The 20298-nt window shown below is 40.3% G+C and overlaps 1 protein-coding gene and 1 long non-coding RNA gene across 3 annotated transcripts in view; one reads left to right on the forward strand and one right to left on the reverse strand.

Moving 5' to 3' along the window:
* Positions 1–20298, reverse strand: part of LOC109275251 (uncharacterized) — a 60492-nt gene that overhangs the window by 9000 nt on the left and 31194 nt on the right. The gene's annotated exons all lie outside the window — the stretch shown is intronic.
* The window catches only part of LIPH (lipase H), a 31323-nt gene continuing 24024 nt past the window's right edge, over positions 13000–20298 (forward strand). The window contains exons 1-3 of the mRNA XM_053903566.1: positions 13000–13503; positions 17205–17572; positions 18805–18913. Of these exons, the coding sequence (XP_053759541.1) occupies positions 17285–17572; positions 18805–18913 (397 nt within the window). The 5' untranslated portion in view covers positions 13000–13503; positions 17205–17284. The remainder of the gene's footprint in view (positions 13504–17204; positions 17573–18804; positions 18914–20298) is intronic.

A 20298-nucleotide genomic window follows, 5' to 3' on the forward strand; every position in this document is an offset into this window, starting at 1 on the left:
AGCAGAGGGGGAGAGAGAGAGAGAGAGAGAGATTGAGAATCCCAAGCAGGCTTCACGACCCTGGGATCATGACCTGAGCCGAAATCAAGAGTGGGAAGCTCACCTGACTGAAACCCCCAGGAGTCCCTGAAGTGAAATACTTTTTAAAAGAAACTCAACACTTCTCAGCCTTCTTAGGAATCCAGTTCTTTTTCACATAGTTTATGGTAAAAATTGGTACAGTTTTTTTGAAGGGAAATGTGTTACATACAGTATCCGTAAAAATGTTTATGCCATTTGAACTACTAAAACCATTGCTGAGAATTCATTCTAAAGAAATAACTTTTGAAAGGAAAAAAACTTGGGGCGCCTGTCTGGCTCAGCAGGAAGACCACGTGACTCTTGATCTTGGGGTTGAGACTGCAAGCTCTACACTGAATGTAGAGATTACTTAAATAAATAAAACTTAAAAAAAATAAGAAAATAAAAGAAAAAAACTCATCTAGGAAGATGATTCTAACTATGTTATTTATAATAACTTGAAACTAGATATAGCAGAAATGTTTCTACACACAGTAATGGATAAAGTATCAACTTTTTAAAAAATGTAGCCTTTAAGATTCTGAAGCTATGAAGAAATGTGCAAACATGTTTATAAAATAATGCAAGTAGACAAAACAATTCACATTTATAAGTCAACAAAGATAACAGCTATGTTTAAAATCACGTATGTATGTCTGTAGATAAAGTTTAGGAGGGAAATGGAAAAATTAGCTGTATTAGGATTTCAGGCTTATAAACAAATTTTTCTCAATTTGTGCTTTTGAAGCTGATTTAATAGTAAATTAAAATTATGCTAATGATGATATTTTTCACCGAGAAGTCAACCTTTTAAGAAGTGTGTGTTTATAATAATTTTTAAATTTAGAAAATGAACATAAATTTAGAGATAGTTTTAGGAGAGTGGAACTAACCCTGACACAAAAGCCTGATGATAATTTGTGGGTACTTTCTTTGAATCTCGCATTATGGATCTCTATACATAAAGTTGGAACTTAATGTTTTTGTGATCTGCCTTTTTACTTAACATCTCATCAGCAAGGTCTTTTTTAAATGATTCTAGAAGACTTACTGCTGAATGACAGAATCTAAGGAGAGACACAGCACAATAAACTTCTGTAGCTAGAAGGAAAAAACATAATTATAGCTGTAAACTAAATTTAGATTTCTCAGCATCTGCAAAACCATGAACTTGCAACTTCCAGGAGAGAGGGTTTGAATAATAGGCACCTGATAGTGGAAATTATTCATCACAAGTACATCGACTTTTTGTGTTTCCCCTTCTTTAGCTTGCCGTCCAAAAATCAACAACTATTAAGATGTGATTCTGAAATGCAGAGAATATAGGTCATTCACTTTTGGAAATCTTTGTTTTGCTCTAACCTTTGTGATATCATGGCAGGAATATTTGCCGTAATTTTACCAGTGAATAAAGCAATCGCTAGCAAGCTCTAGTGTGCACCAGAATCGCCCGGGGATTTGTTTAAAATGCAGACCACCCTCAGAGATCCAGACTCGGTGGGTCTGGGGCGAGAGCTTAAAATCTGCATTTCTTCTAACAGACCCTCTGGTTTTTCAGCTGCAGGTGGTCCAAGGAAAAAAGTTGATAACTATTTTTCTAATTAAGGCTGTTGTCATAAATATATTTTAAAGTTATTCTTCTGTCAATATTTTGGCTTATGGCAAATTTGTATAAAACTATGTAGATATTTGCCTAGGACAAATAGCTTAGTGCCAAAAAAACAGAATTATTTCCTCAGATTTGAAATCCTCTACAGATAATTTATAACTCCATTTTTGGTGTGTGTGTGTGAGAGAGAGAGAGACACAGAGAGACAGAGAGACAGAGAAAGAGACAGAGACAGAGAGAGACTCCTCTGACAAGGAGACAAAGGTGAGTAAGGGGGTGGAGTGTGAATGTGCATATTTATGTACATGATTAAGAGAAGAGAGTGAGGAAATCTAGTATCTCTTTTGTTTTCTCAGTTGTATTCTTAAAAAATGCTGGTGGTTCGAAGCAGATATGTCCAACCAAGAGAGCATTTTGCCCATATACTTTTTGCCTATAGTTATTGGGGTAAAAAATAAACAAGAGGGGCGCCTGGGTGGCTCAGTCGGCTAAGCGTCCAACTCTGGCTCAGGTCACGACCTCACAGTTTGTGAGTCCGAAAGCCCCCACGTCAGGCTCTGTGCTGACAGCTCAGAGCCTGGAGGCTGCTTCAGATTCTGTGTCTCCTCCTCTCTGCCCCTCCCCAGCTCAGCTCACGTCTGTCTCTCTCTCTCTCTCTCTCTCTCTCTCAAAAATAAATAAACATTTAAAAAACAAACAAACAAGAGATACTCCACCAGGTTTGGCCCTAGTCAACTGTGAATGTTTCTGTTGGGGAGCAAGAATTTCCTGTCCCCTTCAAAGTGCTTCTAGCAGGTCTAAGAATCAAATCGACAGGAGACAGATTAATAGGAGAAAATCAAATTCCACACAGACATGGAAATTCCAAAGACAGGCAAGATGAAGCATATCTATCATTCTCAGCTAAGGAGAAGGTAGGGGTCTAGGAATGAATTCACAAGAAATGAATTCACAGGAAAATGAAAAAGAGTTAAGTGTTTGGTAAACATGTTTGCTGGACCAGTCAGAAACAATGCGACACAGAGAATTTTTATTATTTTATTTTATTTTATTTTGTTTTGTTTTGTTTTATTTTATTTTTTTTATTTTAGAGAGGGAGTGTGAGGGAGAGGAAAAAAGAATCTTTAGCAGGTTTCATACCCGAGTTCAGAGCTGAAAGCAGAGCTCCATCTCACGACCGTGCGATTGTGAGATCCTGACCCGAGCCAAAATCAAGAGTTTCACACTTAACCTACTGAGCTACCCAGGACATACAGAACTTTGATCAAAGAGGCCTTGCTAGGTTACTCCCCATCTACCACACCTAGTTCATAACAGAAGGGTTACCTATGGTGATAGCTCTCTTCCTGGAGTAGGTCTTCTATCTAAATCCTTTTAGGGCGTTGAGGGGGAGGTAAAGAGCTTTTTCAGAATCTGCTGGGTTTTGATTGTTTTGTACCTGAAGATAATCTTCATGCCAACGTGGCCTGTTTGGAGGCAGCCTGCCCTTGGCCCCTACACTTCACCATCTGGCTCAGAACAGGTTTTTGTGTTTTTGTTTTTAATTAAAGTTCATTTATTTTATGTATCTATATCTATCTATCTATAGAGAGAGAGTGTTAATTTCCAGATTTAAAAAATGTGATAGAATTTCATGGTAGGTAGATATTACTCCCCTCCCTCCCTTCTACTTCTGTTAAAAATAGGAGTCCAACTCATATTCTGATCTCTCCAAGGCAGTTTCTGGCCTAAAGGGATTTTCATTTCTGGGACTTTGGGAAATTACTTCAGAACATTGTTTTCAGGCAAGCATTAAAATGTGCTCTAGTGTGGGTTGCTGGAAACATGCTGGCTTCACCAATTAACATGTGGTGAGCTGTGTCCCAGACATTGACTAGTACCCGTTGCCCAGAATGTAGAATCCTCAACAGTGTATCCCTTAACCTTGGACTCAGTAAATATTTCAGGAAACATCAAGTCAGTATGCCTGACTGTGGACCTCAGTTCTAAAGAAGGTATGAGCACATCTGTGTCATGCTGGGGGGTAAAAGAAATGATTGCTTGAGCAAGCCCCGGAACCCAAAACTTGAAATAAAAGAAGTGTGAGTCAGGGCCACACTTGTTTCACTTCCTGACTACATACCATGCATCAAGATTAAATTAGGTGGAATTTCACGCCCGTCGCTTGGGTTTGGTCACTGGACTACAATTCCCCAACCATAAATCTAAGAGAAACTGATACTTTTCTTTCTAATCAGTTGACCCAGCCACATTGAGAGGCTTAATAGGAAACGACCTGTGCTTATTGATTCTCATAGAATCTCAGAACTTTCTCTCCCCTTGCCCACACGTACAATTGCTTCATCAGTGGGTTATTTCTGTCTACAGTTCCATCTTCTCTTTTCACTGACAACTCTTTGGATCTGAGTCAGGAGCCTCTGCCTTTTTTTTTTTTTTTTTTTTTTTTTTTTTTAGCCTCTGCTTTTTGTAGAAGTTTTCCCCAGGCAGAAATGTGGGAAATGAAATCCATCCCCAAAGCAGGTAGAAACTAAAAAGCTAGAAAACTGTGTGTGACACCAGAACAGCATGCTCCAGGGCAGTAGGCCTTCTGAAGATAAAGCAGAAGTATCCCTTGGAAGCTTCATCAGAAAAGGAGTGGGGTTGTCAGTGATCAATCCGAGGGAATCACACTTTCGTCTCCAACTGGGACTCAGATGAAACAGGTCAATCCACGGAAACAAATGTCTGTTTAGTCTCTTGTATCCTAAATAAATACAGCCAGTGGTTAAAGGTTGGAGATGTCCTTCCAATCAAGAGGGCGTTTTGTCTATCCAGTACAGTTTTCTCTGGCAAAGATAAAACAAGATAACAGCTATAAGTAGTTCCTAAGCCTGAGAATAAGAGTAGTTTATTTTGCACAGGAACAGCCACAAACCCTCCTCAGAAAGGCTGACTGAAATGGGAGTTTTATTTAACCTCCAGTGGTACGAAATGGAGGTCCATCGGAGAAAGAAAATGAAGCTTGTTTTGATATTGACACAAAAAGAGAAACTTCTGCCCAGTTACCTCCAAAAGACTTTTCATCTTTTCACTCTGAAAAGTTGGAAATTATAGGAACCATTTCTTAAAACAGTTGTATTGAGATATAATTCACATACATGTAATTCACCCATTTAAAGTGTACAATTCAGTATTTTTACTACATACACAGATATATGCAACTCTCACCAGTCAATTTTAGAACATTTTCATGACCTCCAAGAGGAACCTGATACCCTTTAGTTATTGCACCCCTGTGTCCCCATCTCCCTTCATCCTCCAGCCCCTAGCAACCACTGATCTACCTTCTGTCTCTGTAGATTTCCCTATTCTGGATATTTCATGGGAATGGAATAGTATGATTTGTGGCCTTTGGTGACTAGCTTCTTTCACTTATAATGTTTTCAAGATTCATCCTCATTGTAGCATATTGTTGCAGGATTTTTTTACCTCAATACCCGGGGTTCATTGAATAGCTGCTTCGAAGAAGGAACAGGAGGACACAAAATGAGCAGCAGGAAAAAGTTTATTAGAATATAATATCAGAAAGGATATTCGAAAGTGAATGCCCACAGCTATAGGCAAGGGTCCTTGTTTTATAAGGTTCTGGTCAGCCCTCCCATCCCTACCCACTTGTTCCTTCTTAGGCCCTACCCTTATTGGCTTGATAGCTCTAGGTGCTGGGTTGTCCATCCTGATTGGCTCGATTCTGTCGTATGAAGGGTGCTCTATGGCCATATCATTCCTGTGGGTCATAAGTTTTATGATCTACTACTTATTTTTAGTCAGGTCTTTTGTCAAATTCCAGAGGGGAACCTGAGGGGGAGTAGGTGGGTCTGTTACATTCTTAAGAGGAACCTTATGCCTGAGGGAGTTTGCTGTGGTCAGATACTCCCAGCATTGTTCCATAATATGTGTTTTTCCCCACCCAGGGACCTCAGGTTCTAATTTTTCCCCCTCTGCCTAATGAATCCTACCTATCTTTTCTTATCATAATATGGAACTATGAATATTAACTAAAGGATATTTAATAAGCCAAAAAAACCCGCTTAACATAAAGGTGACAAAACATCTATTTGGTCAACATTTTAATTCCAAGAGTAAAGTATGATTATGTTCAGATCTTTTAAATAAAATTAAAAGAAAATTTTAATTTCTTGCTACATTAATTTTTTGAGATTTGGGTTGTCTTTGGTCAGTAAGACTCCCCTGGAAATTTGTTTTCCTAAATAGAAGCCTCATGTCCTTTCAAACCAGCTAGCTTGCAGATCTTAGAATTTTGTGTCCAAAAGGAATGCAAGAGATTAGCTAAATCTCTAAGGAATGAGGAACCAATCTCTCAGTGTGAGAAAAGGGATGGCCCAAATAATTTATTTGTTTTGTCTTGTTAATGACAGAGCCGGAACCAAACCATGTTCTCTGACCAGGTAGAGCACTGTTACTAATATGCTTCCCTTTTCCAAAATCCTTCCAAAATGATGGAAGGAAAGTAATTGGTACTTACTGAGCACTTGCTTTATAGCAAATCCCACGCTAAGCAATTTACTTATTTTATTTAGCCTTCACAACAACCCTTTAAGATCAGTACTATGTTGGGGAGCAAGAATTTCTTGTACCCTTCAAGGTGCTTCTAGCCAGACCAAGAATCAAAATGACATGAGACAAAAGAAAATCAAATTTAGGGGCGCTTGGGTGACTCAGTCCATTAAGTGCCTAACTTGTGATTTTGGCTCAGGTCATGATTTCAGGGTTTCATGGGTTGGAGCCCCGTCTAGGACTCTGAGCACTGGCCTCAGGGAGCCTGCTTGGGATTCTCCCTGTTTCCCTCTCTCTCTGCCTCTCCCTGACTCATATTCTGTCTCAAAATAAATACATAAACTTAAAAAAAAAAAAAAAAAGGAAAATCAAACTTAATTTAGTACCTATGGAGAATCCACACAGACATGGAAATTCCAAAGGACAGTCAGGCAAAATGTGGTATATATGTCATTCTAAACAGAGGAGAAGCAGGTATGGGTCTAGGACCTCAAAAGGAAGAAATGAATTCACAGGAAAATGAAAAAGTAAATATTTGGTCATCGTGTTTGCTGGGCCACTCAGAAACAATGGGGTAGAAAGAATTTTGGTCAAAGATGTCTTACTAGGTTCCTCCCTGTCTACAGTACCTACTTTATAACATAAGGTAGTCATCTATGGTGATAGCTATCTTCCTGGAACAGGTCCTCTATCTAAATTCTTTTTAGGCAGTTGAGGGGGAGGTAAAGAGGTTTTCCTGAATCTGCTTTTTGATTGCTTTTTAACTCAAAATAATCTTCATGCCAAGTAGCTCATGTTGGAGTGGACTGCCCTTGGCCCCTGCAACTATTAACCCAACTCATCTTCCACATCATCAACAACTATTAATTTTTAAGCATTTACTGTGCACCAGTGAATGCTTGCCTTATTAATTAATTAATTAATTAATTAATTTATTTAATTATTTTCTTTCTTTCTTTCTTCTTCTTCTTCTTCTTTTTTTTTTTTTTTAATTGAGAGAGAGAGGCAGAGAGAGAGAGAATCCCAAGCAGGCTCCAGGCCCAGCTAGGAGCCTGACCCAGAGCTCAATCTCATGACCTGACAGAAATCAACAGTTGGACGCTTAACTGACTGACCCACCAAGGCACCCTGCAGCTAATGCTTTAGATACTTCATAGACATTATGTCTATTTCTCACAACAATCCTGACAGCAGGGCTAGGATCAGGGTAAAGTCAGTGAGGCACTCACCAGGTGCAAAATTTAAGGGGATAAGGGACACCTAAACTCAATAATCAAGATAAATTATATTTATGATTTTAAAGCAATAAAAATTTTATCTTTCACGATATTTTAATGCAATGTGCAAATGCTATTTTAATATTTAAGTGATACTTTACTGCAAATAATACTATGAATATCATTAATAATGCATTCTCACAATGCATAACAAATGATTTGGATAAGTGATACTTTTTTGGCATAAGTGATATTTTAGTGTAATGTCTTTGAGAGATGAAAATCCATGCAAATAAGTCAATGATGAAAAAAATCAAAATTTTAATAAAGATAGACTGTTTTACAACTCTGTGTTATTGTATAATGGAAAAGGTCATTGCCAATCAGCCAGCCATTCCTGGGTCTGTGCCATGTTCCTTTCCTTGCTAGGTGGTTTGGTTTATGAGAGTTAACAATGATATATAAACAGACTGAATAACAAAGGGCTATATCTATGATCATGGCTTTAAGTTTACTTATTTATTTTGAGAGAGACAGAGAGAAAGAACGAGCTGGGGAGGGGCAGAGGGAGAGGGGGACAGAGGATCCACATCGGGCTCTGTGCTTACAGTAGAGAGCCTGAAGCAGGGCTCAAACTCATGAACGTTGAGATCAAGACTTGAGCCAAAGTTGGACGCTTAACCAACTGAGCCACTCAGCTACCCCTATGGTCCTATGTTTTGACTGACTGTAGAGCTTTTACAAACTTTTCCCACTGGTTCAAAATCTGGGAGGATATTTTGATAAGTATATATATAGTTTTTTCTCTTTTGCCTAAGGCTCAATATGGCTCAGCAGAGCACTGCCTGACAGACTGGCATTACTATGGTCATTTTACACATGTGAAACTGAGGCTCAGAGAGGTTAGATAATTAATTACCTGAGGTCACATAGCTAGGAGGCAATGGAGTTGACTTCAAGTCTAGATCTGACTCTAAAATCCGTGCTTCCAAATCGGATTTGGGTATTATGTTTATGCCATTAGACCAGGTTGGCAAACTTTTTCCATGAAGAGCCAGATAGTAAATATTTTCAGCTTTGTGGGTCATTGGTCACTTTTACAATCACTCAACTTTGCCTTTCCTTATAACAGGAAAGCAGCCATAGACAATACATAAATGGTCACGGCCAACTTGGCCTGTGGGCGACCATGCATTAGATCATAACAAAATACCTCAGGCACAAATATGTTATTTCTGAAGATGTTCTATCCAGATTTCTTTGACATCCTATCCTACTCTACTCTTATCTCTGGCTGCTCTCCATAGGAGTCTGAATTCCTCATTGGATAGGAGATATCACCCATCCGATTGTTATTTTCCAATTGTTAACAGGAACTGGCACTTCAGAGTAATTGAATTTCAAAATAAGCTGAAGAGGAAAGGCCATGTTTTTCCGGCTTCCAATAAACTCTAATAGAAGAGGTTAAGCTTTAGAAACCAGTTTAACATGCTCTGGGTTACTTGGTTAAAGGCTCTATTAATACTACTTCTGAGTAAACTTGACTTTGTACCAAAACAACACAATAACCAAAAGGAGGTTTGCTTTCTGAATTATTTTAGAAATATAAACTAGAAATTAAATATGAATAAAAAGAACTATATTTATGAGGGTAAAGCAATTTAACAAATTTGCTATTCACAAATATCAGGTCCTTGCATGCCCTCCAAATTGTCTGAGAATTTGGGACCCAACAAGTCAAGTTCCTGCTCTAGGTGCTGGGGCACAATAGTAGACAAAAAACAACACAGCGTTTACCCTCAAGGAACTTAAACTAACTTGTAACATGTCCAAAATAAACTTAAACTAATTTGGAACATAATTCCAAATTAAGATAAATTTATGTCCAAAATAAGATAAATTTAATATTTTCCTTTAAAATGTTACTAATTCTTGAGGGGAAAATAATGAATAACCTTAGGTAGTTTTAAGCAGAGAACATCAGAAATGGAATGCATAACCCATTTTTGTTTGCGTATTATTTTGCAGAGCTTATCACCTGCAGACATATTTTTTACATAGTTTCAGTCATAATGCATGTGTCACTTCATACTCCATTTATGTTATAAACATGACATCATACACTATTTGCAGCGTTCAGATGGATCATTCTGAATGACTGAATAATGTGTTAACAGGTTGATATTCGCTTCTTCATGCAACGTTTATTGGTGCCAACTCTAAGCCAGACTCTGTTGTTGGCACAGGGTATATACAACAATGGATAAACAGATCAGTTATCTTGGAGCATCTACACGAGCAGCGGAAATTATTTCAGAACAAAGAAAGAATGCTTCAGGAGTGTGGTAGGAAAAAAGCAAGTAGCATATAAGGGACAAAGTTCTCTAGAGTGGAATTCAATATAAGAAGAAAGTAGAATAAATAATAAATCCTGGGGGAAAGAATACTGTTCGAAGCCAGGTCGTCATTTAGGCCTAGGAATTCATTTATGGATATGAATAAACTTAGGAACTATATTACCCATTAACCCTTCTTGAAAAGGCAGTAATATTTAAAAATAAATATTTAAGACTCTACGTATTGATGTACCCACAGAAACAGAGAGTTTCTGTTCTATTTACTCAGAGTATCTATTCTACCTCCTCATTTTCTACCAAGAAAGGCAAGAAAGTTTAACACACATTCCCTTTCACACCTTCTCTGTTCCCTCCTTCAGAACATACACACACATTTTTAAAAAATGTTTATTATTTATTCTGAGAGAGAGGGAGGGAGAGAAGCAAGTGGTGGGTGAGTGGGGTGGGGGGGAGGCGGGGGCTCAGATAGGAAGAGAGAGAATCCCAAGCAGATTCCACACTGTCAGTGCAGAGCCTGTCACGGGGCTTGATCTCACAGACCATGACATCATGACCTGAGCCGAAATCGAGAGTAGGACACTTAACCCACTTAAGACACTTAAGCCACCAGGTGCTGCTTAAATATTTATTCTGAAACTCAAAAAGGAATCACTAGATGAACTAAAAAGAATTTTGGAACTAGTGAAAAGCAGGAGGTAGACACTGGATCAGTAGAGAGAAGTACTGAGTGTGCTGATACCATCATCATTTTTTTTATTTAAAAAATTATTTATTTTTTTAACGTTTATTTTTATTTTTTGAGACAGAGACAGAGCATGAGTGAAGGAGGGGCAGAGAGAGAGGGAGACACAGAATCCAAAGCAGACTCCAGGCTCTGAGCTGTCAGCATAGAGCCCGACGTGGGGCTCGCACTCAGAAACCATGAGATCATGACCTGAACTGAAGTCGGATGTTTAACCGACTGAGCCACCCAAGTATCCCTTAGACACTGTCTGTCACTAACTCAAGGACTAGACCAGAGTAAGGGAAGACAACTGTTTTGACCAAGGACAGCAGCAGGAAACATGGCAGAAGTTAGAAACGTGCTCCCCAGTAGTCTGAAATACAGCTTCCAGATCCCCAAGAATTCTTGCTAGGGGTTCACACCGGTGGATAATGAAGTCTGAATAAATATACCCATGTTTGGAATCTGGAGCAGCTCTGTATGTAGTCTGCTTCTGGCCTACAGTCCACACATTTACATCCCATGAACAAAGATGTGGGTATTTCATATCAAGTTATAAAGGTAAACACCAGAAAAATTAAAGCAGGCAATAATCTTCCCAGTATGAGAAAGAATACGTAAATGAGAACAACAGAGTGAGACAACAGGGCAATCCATATGGCAACAGATGGTAAAGCAAGAATGCACTAAAATCAGAAAACATAGCATTACAGTATTAAGTCCATGCGTGTCAGCTGGGGTCCTCCCAGAAGCAGACACCGTCACGGGGCTGGACACACGAGCGATCTACCTGAGGAACTGTGTGGGAAGGACAAAGGAGGTGGGGGCAAGCAGAGAGAGCCTTTCCCCAACAATGCACATCTGACATGCAGGAAAGTGGGGGCGAGGAAGGATTGCACAGGAAGAGCTCAGCACAGTTGTGAGGATCCTTCAGCCAGGCTGATGGGGTGTGTCTGAGCCAGTTATTGGAATCTCACGTGAGGCAGGAGGAGCCTGCCTGGCCTGGCTCTAGTACCCCACTGTGGGTACTCAGTCACTGGCTGGGAGTGGCCTGAGGGAGCCACGGCTTCATGTGAACACTGTGGAGTGGCCGGAGGCACAGGTGACTCAGCCGTGCTCCCTGCAGCAGGGTCTAGTGAAGGCAGATCTGAGACAGGCACTTCTATGGCCTCCACACCAATTATGTCTGTTAGGCCAATAAACGTGAACTCACCTATTTTGTTTAACATTTTTTATTATTTTTTTTATATTTGAGAGAGAGAAAGAGACAGAGTGCGAGCAGGGGAGGGGCAGAGAGACGGAGACAGAATCTGAAGCAGGCTCCAGGCCCTGAGCTGTGAGCACAGAGCCCAACGTGGGGCTCGAACACCCAAGCAGTGAAATCATGACCTGAGCCGAAGTCGGATGCTTACCTGACTGAGCCACTCAGGTGCCCCTCATGTATTTTGTTGGAAAGCGTTCTCAGATTGGGCCATAAAATAAAACCCAGCTAGATGCTATATGAAAGATCCCTTAAAACACAGGGATTCAAAGGTTACAAAGGATAAAAACACGGTAGGCAAATGCTAACAAAAAGACGGTCTAGTTATAGCTTGTAATATTATTTGGTGGAATTCAAGGCAAATAAAGCACATAAAAATGAAGAAGGATATAATACCTGAAATATTAAGTCTAGGTAATAAAAGTAAAAATCTATGAAAATAAAACTTAATAGTTTGGGAACTTGAATTTGTCCTTCAGTGTAATGATGTTATACTTTGCTAAAGGGATCTTCCATTCTTAGTATTTAAATACATTATTTCACGATGATGTAAAAGAAGATTCTTGATTCCCAGACCAGGTGAAACTCCCCGTTTAATCCTCATTTTATACCATATTTCTTTTAACATGGCATATATCACAAGTTGCAATTTCATACTTGTTTGTGTGTTTTACTTCATTAATGCCTGACTCTCCCTCTAAAATGCCGCCTGACCCAGAATCTAGGAGAAAGTAGACTCTTGTTGGATGAATTGCACATTTCTTCCGAGGATGAGAGAAAATATATATAAAGCTGTTATAATATTTTGTACTGAGAGAAAGGAACGAGGAAATCCATTTTTCACTCAGTACTTACAATGGGCTTTTCCAGAGCCCAATGCATGCATTGAAAAATACATGAAGTCAGAGTGGTTCTAGCAAATGAAAAATAAATATCAACTTGTTCCGGAGGCTCCTGGGTGGCTCAGTCGGTTAAGCATCCAATTTCAGCTCAGGTCATGATCTCACAGTTTGTGAGTTCAAGCCCCACTTTGGGCTCTTTGCTGTCAGCACAGAGCCTGCTTTGGATCCTCTGTCCCCCTCCCTCTCTGTCTCTCTCTCTCTCTGAAAAATAAATCTTAAAAAAATCCACTTGTTCTGTCCTTTTTGCCTTTCAGTAACTGTCCGTTGTAAAGGGTCTGGTAAAGGCTCAGCAAGTCAAGGAGGTTGGCTGAGCTGTTCCATAGACATGAAAGGTGTGGCGGATGTGCTGAGAAATAGCTCTGGCCCAAACTTTACGACTCTTACCTGAGCCTTCCAATGACTCAGATATGTGACTTCTGACACACTGGCCTAATATTGCTCAAAACAAACAGATCTCTTCTTTGGAAGGGGATCTCTCCCTTCTCCAGTATGACCTCATTTGTGATTAATCTGAAAGCATTCCTTTCTGGGGCAGGTAGGTGGCAAGTGAAAGATGGCATGATTTCCCCAGGCCACCTGGTGAGTCAGTTACACAACAAGGAACAAAGCCCAGTTTTACTGATGGCTAAGACCAAGAGGCTCAGCCCTACCTCATGACACCTCCTGTTCAGTAAAATGACTAATTAAACAGTCAATTATGTGCTCTGGGTCTTGCTCTACAAGCACCAGACAAGTTTCAGTCCACGTTCTCCAGGAGCATGCAATCTACAGGAAGAGAAAAATGAAAGAGGCCAAGAGATGGAGAAAATATTTACATAGGTGAGTGAGTAATTCTGGCATTTAAGGCACAACATAGTGACTGTAGTTAATTATACAGTACTGTATACTTGAAATTTGCTAAGAGAGTAGATCTAAAATGTTCTTGCCACATACACAAAAATATGTAACTATGTGGGCGCATTAACCTTATTGTGGAAATCATTTTATAATGTACGCATATATCAACTCATCATGTTTTACCCTTTAAACTTACTCCAATGTTACTTGTTGACTATATCTCAATTAAGCTGTGGGGGGGGGGGAGGACAGACAATTGTAAGCATGCCTCACTGTATATACTACTTGCCAGTGTAGAGCAAAAGGAGGAATATGTGAGTTTGGGGCTCAATTTTTAACCAGTATTTTCTAGGGTGAGGGATTTCAAAGCCTCAATTTTTAACCCTCTATTTGAGCTTCTTCTGCCTCTTCTATTTTGGCACTTCATTCATTGCTGAGTATCCAGAGCCTCTGCAAGAAGTTTTAAATAAAAGAATACATAGGGGAGCCCGGGTGGCTCAGTTAAGCGTCTGACTTTGGCTCAGGTCATGATATCATGGTTCTTGAATTGGAGCCCCACGTCTGGCTCTGTGCTGACAGCTCAGAGCCTGGAGCCTGCTTCAGATTCTGTGTCTCCCTTTCTCTCTGCCCCTCCCTACCCCCCCCCCCCTTAAAAATAAATAAACATAAAAAAAAGCATACACAAATGGACTCAGGTTATTAAGAAAGGGTAGAGGGGCGCCAGAGTGGCTCAGTCAGTTAAGTGTCCAACTTCAGCTAAGATCATGATCTCACAGTTTGTGAATTAGAGCCCCGCATCGGGCTCTGTGCTGACAGCTCAGAGCCTAAAGCCTGCTTTGGATTTCTGTCTCCCTCTCTCTCTGCCCCTCTCCTGGTCTCTCTCTCTCTCTCTCTCTCTCTCTCTCTCTCTCTCTGTCTCTCTCTCAAAAATAAGCATTAAAAAAAAAAAAAAAGAAAGAAAGAAAGGGCAGAGATGCCAGGATGAAGTCTGTTCTGAGGCTCAGAATGAGGGAAGAGCAATTCCTGGGTATGTAAGTATAGATTGAGTGAGAATAAGGGCCCAGGACAAATGGTTCTTAAATTTCTACTGGAGGAAGACACAGCAGGTGTTTCCCAAGGTACTCCTGTCTCCTTTTGGCCAGTCGCAAGTCAACAGTCTTCTTCTTCTATGCCCTCCCACGAAGAATGGTCATCCATAGGACCTTGCCCCCTCTACTGAATAGCTAAAGGACCATCTCCAACTTGTACCTAGGGACTGTTTGTTGTTCCACTTCACCTCCTTCTGGACTCTTCTCTCTCAGCCAAGTAGGATGTAGGAGAGTGTGCCCTAATAGTTTTAAATCGTTTTTGTAATTAAAAAAAAAAAAGTTTTCTCAAACATCATATTGTTGGGTCTGCATGCCAATGTTGACCTGAGCTTTCATTTGATTGAGATTCATGATCACGGCCTTATACAATGTTGCAAAAGTAACACTTTATTTCAGTACTCAAGGACCCCAAAGCCCTCCTTCCTTCCTAACTCCTCTTTCAAGTTGCATCTTGATCTTTAGTTTATTTCCAACTTCCTGTTCCCTTTCAAGCAGATTTAAGCATTCTTGCCTACCTTCATTTTCTGATATCAGAACTTGCAACCTCCCTCCTGCTTTGCATGCTACTGATACGGCTCTTGCCCTTTCTTTTTCCCTTTTATTTAAGCTTTTCTTTGAAAATAATTTTAAACTTGCAGAAAAGCTATAAGAACTCTTTAAAAATACACAGAACACCAATAATCCTTTACATGGACTCAACTACTGCTAACATTTTGCTACAAATGCTTTATCATTTACTGTCTCTCTTTGCCTCTAATTTTTTTTTTCTGAGCCATTTGAGAATAAGTTGGCCATTTAGTTATAGATAAACACTTTAGTTGTATTTCCTAAGAATTCAGATTTTCTCCTACAAAACCACTATATAGTTATCAACCTCAATTAATGTAACGCCAATACCATAATTTTATCTGATTTAGTGTTCATAGCCCAATTTTGTCAATTGACCCAATAATTTCTTGTATAGCAATTTTTTTCTTCCATGGCAGGATCCAGTCTAAGACCAGATAACTGCACTTATTCATCATCCTACCTCTTCAGTCTCCTTTAATCTAGAGCATTTCCACAGTCTTTCTTTGTCATTTATGACATTGATGTTTTTTAAGAATAGAGGCCTTTTTTATTTTTAATTTTTAAAACTTTTTTTCTTGAAAAAAAATTTTTTTTTTTGGTGCCATAAGCCCCCTTCCCTGGCAGCCTGGCCACAGCTACATCACACCCAGCTCCTACAGGTCCTTTAAAAAAAAAAAAAAAAAAAAAAGAATATTCCTCGTTTTGTGTTTGTCTGGTTTTTCCCCCATAATTAGGTTCAGGTTAATACATTCCCCACTGGAATACGACAGCAAGAGGCACATGTGTCCATCTGCCCCTCAATGGTAATGTTTAGTTTGACAACCTAGTCAAGGTGTTGTTCCATTTCTCCATTGCACAGTTACTACTTTCCCCTTACTCATTAGCAGTCTGTGGGAGGAAGTCTGAGGAAATACACATGTGCTCCTTCTCAAAATAACCACCTCCTCAGTTTAATTCTTGCATAACCAATTTATTATGATGGCTGCCAAATGATGAGTTTCAACCCCAGTGTTCACTCCACATTTACCAGCTGGCATTCAGCACTACACCTTAAGAGTCCTCCTCTCTCTTCCATTTATTTGTTTCTTTGCTTGTTTATCTTGTTTCTTTGCTTGTTTATCCTGTTTCTTTGCTTGTTACAGAATCGTAGATCTGTTGTTTCCCTAAAGGTCTATAGTTCATTACTGTCCTTAATTATTTTGTGCTCAAATTATCCCAGATCTGGCCAGCAGAAGCCCCTTCAAGCTGGCTTTCTAGGTCCTTGTGACATGTTTTTAAACACTCGCTTACACTCTGCCACGGCAAGATGTTCCAGCTTCATCATTTGCTTTTCTCCACCTCATCCCCAACCTTTCTCCTAAAGCCATCCTTAGAGCTTACTCAGCAGGATGAATGCTAGGTTGCTTGAGGAACAAAGAAGGATAGGGTCCAAGAAGGCACCGTGGTTCAACTGTTTCAGATGCTACTGAAAGGGTCAGGGCAAGGCACATCACGTTCTCCACTGTTGTCCCAGGCAGGTGCTCTAGACAAGGAAAGAGGTATTTGGACCATGCAGATGCAGTTACTGAGACCTCTACTAGGTGCTGGGCACTGTGAGGGATACATGGATTACAAAACACCATTCCAAGGAAGTGGGCCAGCAAGATAGACACACATGTACGTAAATATCCATCATGCACCCCTGAAAGTGTTTTCATTTTGCTGTCAATGAGACATACACAAGGTTTTGGGGAGTTCTGGGATGAAAGAGTATTAGGGCTGGGAGAGTTGGAGGAGGCTTCATTGGGGTGACTTTTGGATTAGACCTTGAAGGACAGTAAGACTTGGAAAAATGGTTTTCCTGCTGAAGAAGTCACTACTTATGTGTGCTGAATAACGTATGACTTTGCAACTTCATTCAACTAGATCCAGCCTCCTGCTGGGTGCTGTAAAGCACAGAAGGAACTCCAGTGAATGTAGGGCAGCACTCTTGTTTGACGCCCAGCTAAGGAAAGAATTGTCATGCCATCTAATTTTTATTTTCAGACACAGATGAAACATGTCCTTCATTCACCAAACTGAGCTTTCACAGTGCAGTGGTCGGTACAGGACTAAATGTGAAGTTGATGCTCTACACCAGAAAAAATCTGACCTGTGCACAAGTCATCAACTCCACAATTTTGGGGAACTTGAATGTGACCAAGAAAACCACCTTTATTGTCCATGGATTCCGACCTACAGGCTCCCCTCCAGTTTGGATGGAGGACTTGGTACAGAGTTTGCTCTCCGTAGAAGACATGAATGTGATTGTTGTTGATTGGAATCGAGGAGCTACAACTGTGATATATAACCACGCCTCTAGTAAGACCAGAAAAGTAGCAGAAGTCTTGAAGAAATTTATCGACCAGGTGTTGGTAAGAGAGCATTCTCTGACATCATTCAGGGGCAAATTGAAGCTGGCCCATTATCTGGAGATTTAAAACCAAGAGATAGCTGCAGTGAACAGAGGGACTATTTTAAAAACCTGAATAAGCCCCAGGGAAGCTAGACTGAACGCCTAGAGGGAAGGCCCATAGATATGGTTGTGCAAGTTGTGCACTGCACATCTAAGGGAGCACAGCTGTCATTGTACATGTCACAGATCTATATATTTATTATGATATTGTCCCACCAATAACAGTAAAGTGTCCTCAGGAAGGGACATCTTTTCCTAATTCACATAAAGGTGTCTTACGGGTCAGAGAGATTTTTGTCTAGGGGTTTTCTGGCTTCACTGTAGAGAGATTGCTCATCTTCTATAAGTATTCCTTTTCCTAGAAAAGCCTAAGATTTACTGACCAGATTATCCAAAAACCAAAACTGATGAACATGGTCTGATGAGAGATTTGTGTGTGTGTGTATGATTTATATTTTTAGAAGACTCACAAAGATTAAATAGATCTTGAATTTTATTTAGTGATCTATCTCATGAATTGCCCCCCTTTATAAAAACAACAACAAAAAGTTACTTTATATCAGGACTATTTCAGAGAGAATTAGGTCAGGTGGCCACTGTGGCCAGAGGGAGCAGAAGTTTCACAAAGCTTTCCACTAAAGACACAGCCCTGGGAAAGTGAATATTAAAATGACTCATGACAGGCTGTCCCAGCAGACTGTGGTCAGTGTCGTCCCCCACCCCCACCCCTTCCTTTCCTTCCTTCTCTCTCCATGGAGAATTCATTAACTGAGCCAGCCTGAAGATAAAGGAGGTTATCAAAATGTTTCTTTGCCCTTCTCCTCAACTGGGAGGGATTTAAAGATGTCTCAGCTTGGTTTCTAGCAGAAGCATGAATAGAGACACCATGGCATAAAGGTTAAGGCACAGGCGTCGAGTTGAACAGACTGGTTTGACTCCTGCTCTGCCCCTCCCCAATTGCCTGATATTGGGCAGGTTACTTTGACGCTGGGCCTCAGTTTCCGCATCTGTATAATCAAAGAAGAATGTTTACTTTGTTGTTGTGACATTTAAATGAGCTCATAGGTATAAGTTGCTTAGAAATGTTTCTCCAAAGAAGTGTCTTCAAAGTCAAGTTTAGGCAATTTCTCCAAATGTTGTCAACTCCATGGCCCCTCACAATTTATAACGATGGACCTCTTAAAATTCCAGGTAGAAGGAGCTTCTCTTGACAACATTTATATGATTGGAGTAAGTCTAGGAGCCCACATATCCGGGTTTGTTGGAAAGATGTACAATGGGCAGCTGGGAAGAATTACAGGTAAGGCTTCCTGTGAATGGACATGGGGTAGTTGGCCTGGGCAGGATGTTCACTGGGAGATCATGATACAGACAATTCAAGTCTTTGGGTTCAAAGCCAGCTCTTCCAATTATTTAACCTCTCTGAGTGTGTGTCCTTTTGTGCAAAGGTGAAGCCATGATAATACTGACCTCAGGTTATTATTTAATAAAATATGTGCAAAACACTCAGTAAGTTGTATATGCCATAGAAAACGTTGGTGGTAACTTTATTTCTCTTATGGTTAGGAATAACAGCTATGTCCCATGGGGATTTGATCTGTGCTGTCCAAACAGCGATCTTCCTTTCATTTAATCTAATATAGCCTGAACTACATACGTAATATGTTTCCATCCCCAGGCACAGCTGGAATCTCATGATAGGAAAATGAGACGGGAATTTTGATAGAGGGGTTTACTCTCTGAATATCAGCTTTCAGGACAAAGCTAAATGAAAACTCAGAAACAGCAGGTGAAATCCCAAACAAAGGTTCCTTTGCTGGGTTCTCTTGCCTACTGCTCCAGTAACTTTCCACAGCTACAGAGGATGGGATGAGGGAGGCTTTCTGTTTCAGAGATTCAAGTCTTCTCCCCCCATTCATACCCTTCCCAGAATCCATTCTTACACACAGAGAACTATTTTCAATCTAGGAAATCCGGAGGGTAGTAGACAATGAGGAAGAAGAGATTCAAACCAACTATACTTGTGAGGTAAACTTTTAGGGCCACTGTTTCTAAATGTGCTTCCTGGTACCCCTGGGCAAGTCATTCTCTCTCTCTCTCTGTGTCACATGTGCGCGTGCACACACACACACACACACGCGCGCTGCGCGCGGTCACGCGCATCATGGATGTCTCCTTTAGCCCTGCTATTTGAGGTCACATTGTTCTGTTTTTCCTGGATATTTTCTCTCACTTTCACACCAGGGGCCAAGGCCTCCCTCATCTTATTTACCTGCTTTCCTCGGGAGGCAGAGCGCTTTTTTACATTTTTCACATTATTATTATTTTTGTTTTAGACTGCAACATGTCCTTTTAAAAAATTTCATTTCCCTTATGGGATCAAAGGACAGGTAGCTTGAATCTGCTTGTGTCCCTTATCTGTTGGAAACTCTTCTTCTGATGGGTGGGACTCTCCCTGAGAGTGTGTTAAGAACCTGAACAGCTCTCCAAAAAAAAAAAAAAAAAAAAAAAAAAGTCCTGATTTTTAGTGTCTGCTGATCTCCATGGTCTGAATACTCTCACCACTGCTGATTTCAAGCTACCAGTCTGACATTAATAACCACAAAGTTTGGGAAGAGGTGAGCAAAATCTGCCCTCCAGTCCTGGGCCTGGAGGGCTCCAGCCCACCACTACTTCATTCAGTCT

Source organism: Panthera pardus, unplaced genomic scaffold, assembly GCF_024362965.1.
Source record: "Panthera pardus isolate Hobbes unplaced genomic scaffold, ASM2436296v1 HiC_scaffold_16, whole genome shotgun sequence".
In the NCBI taxonomy this organism is placed as follows: Eukaryota; Metazoa; Chordata; class Mammalia; order Carnivora; family Felidae; genus Panthera; species Panthera pardus.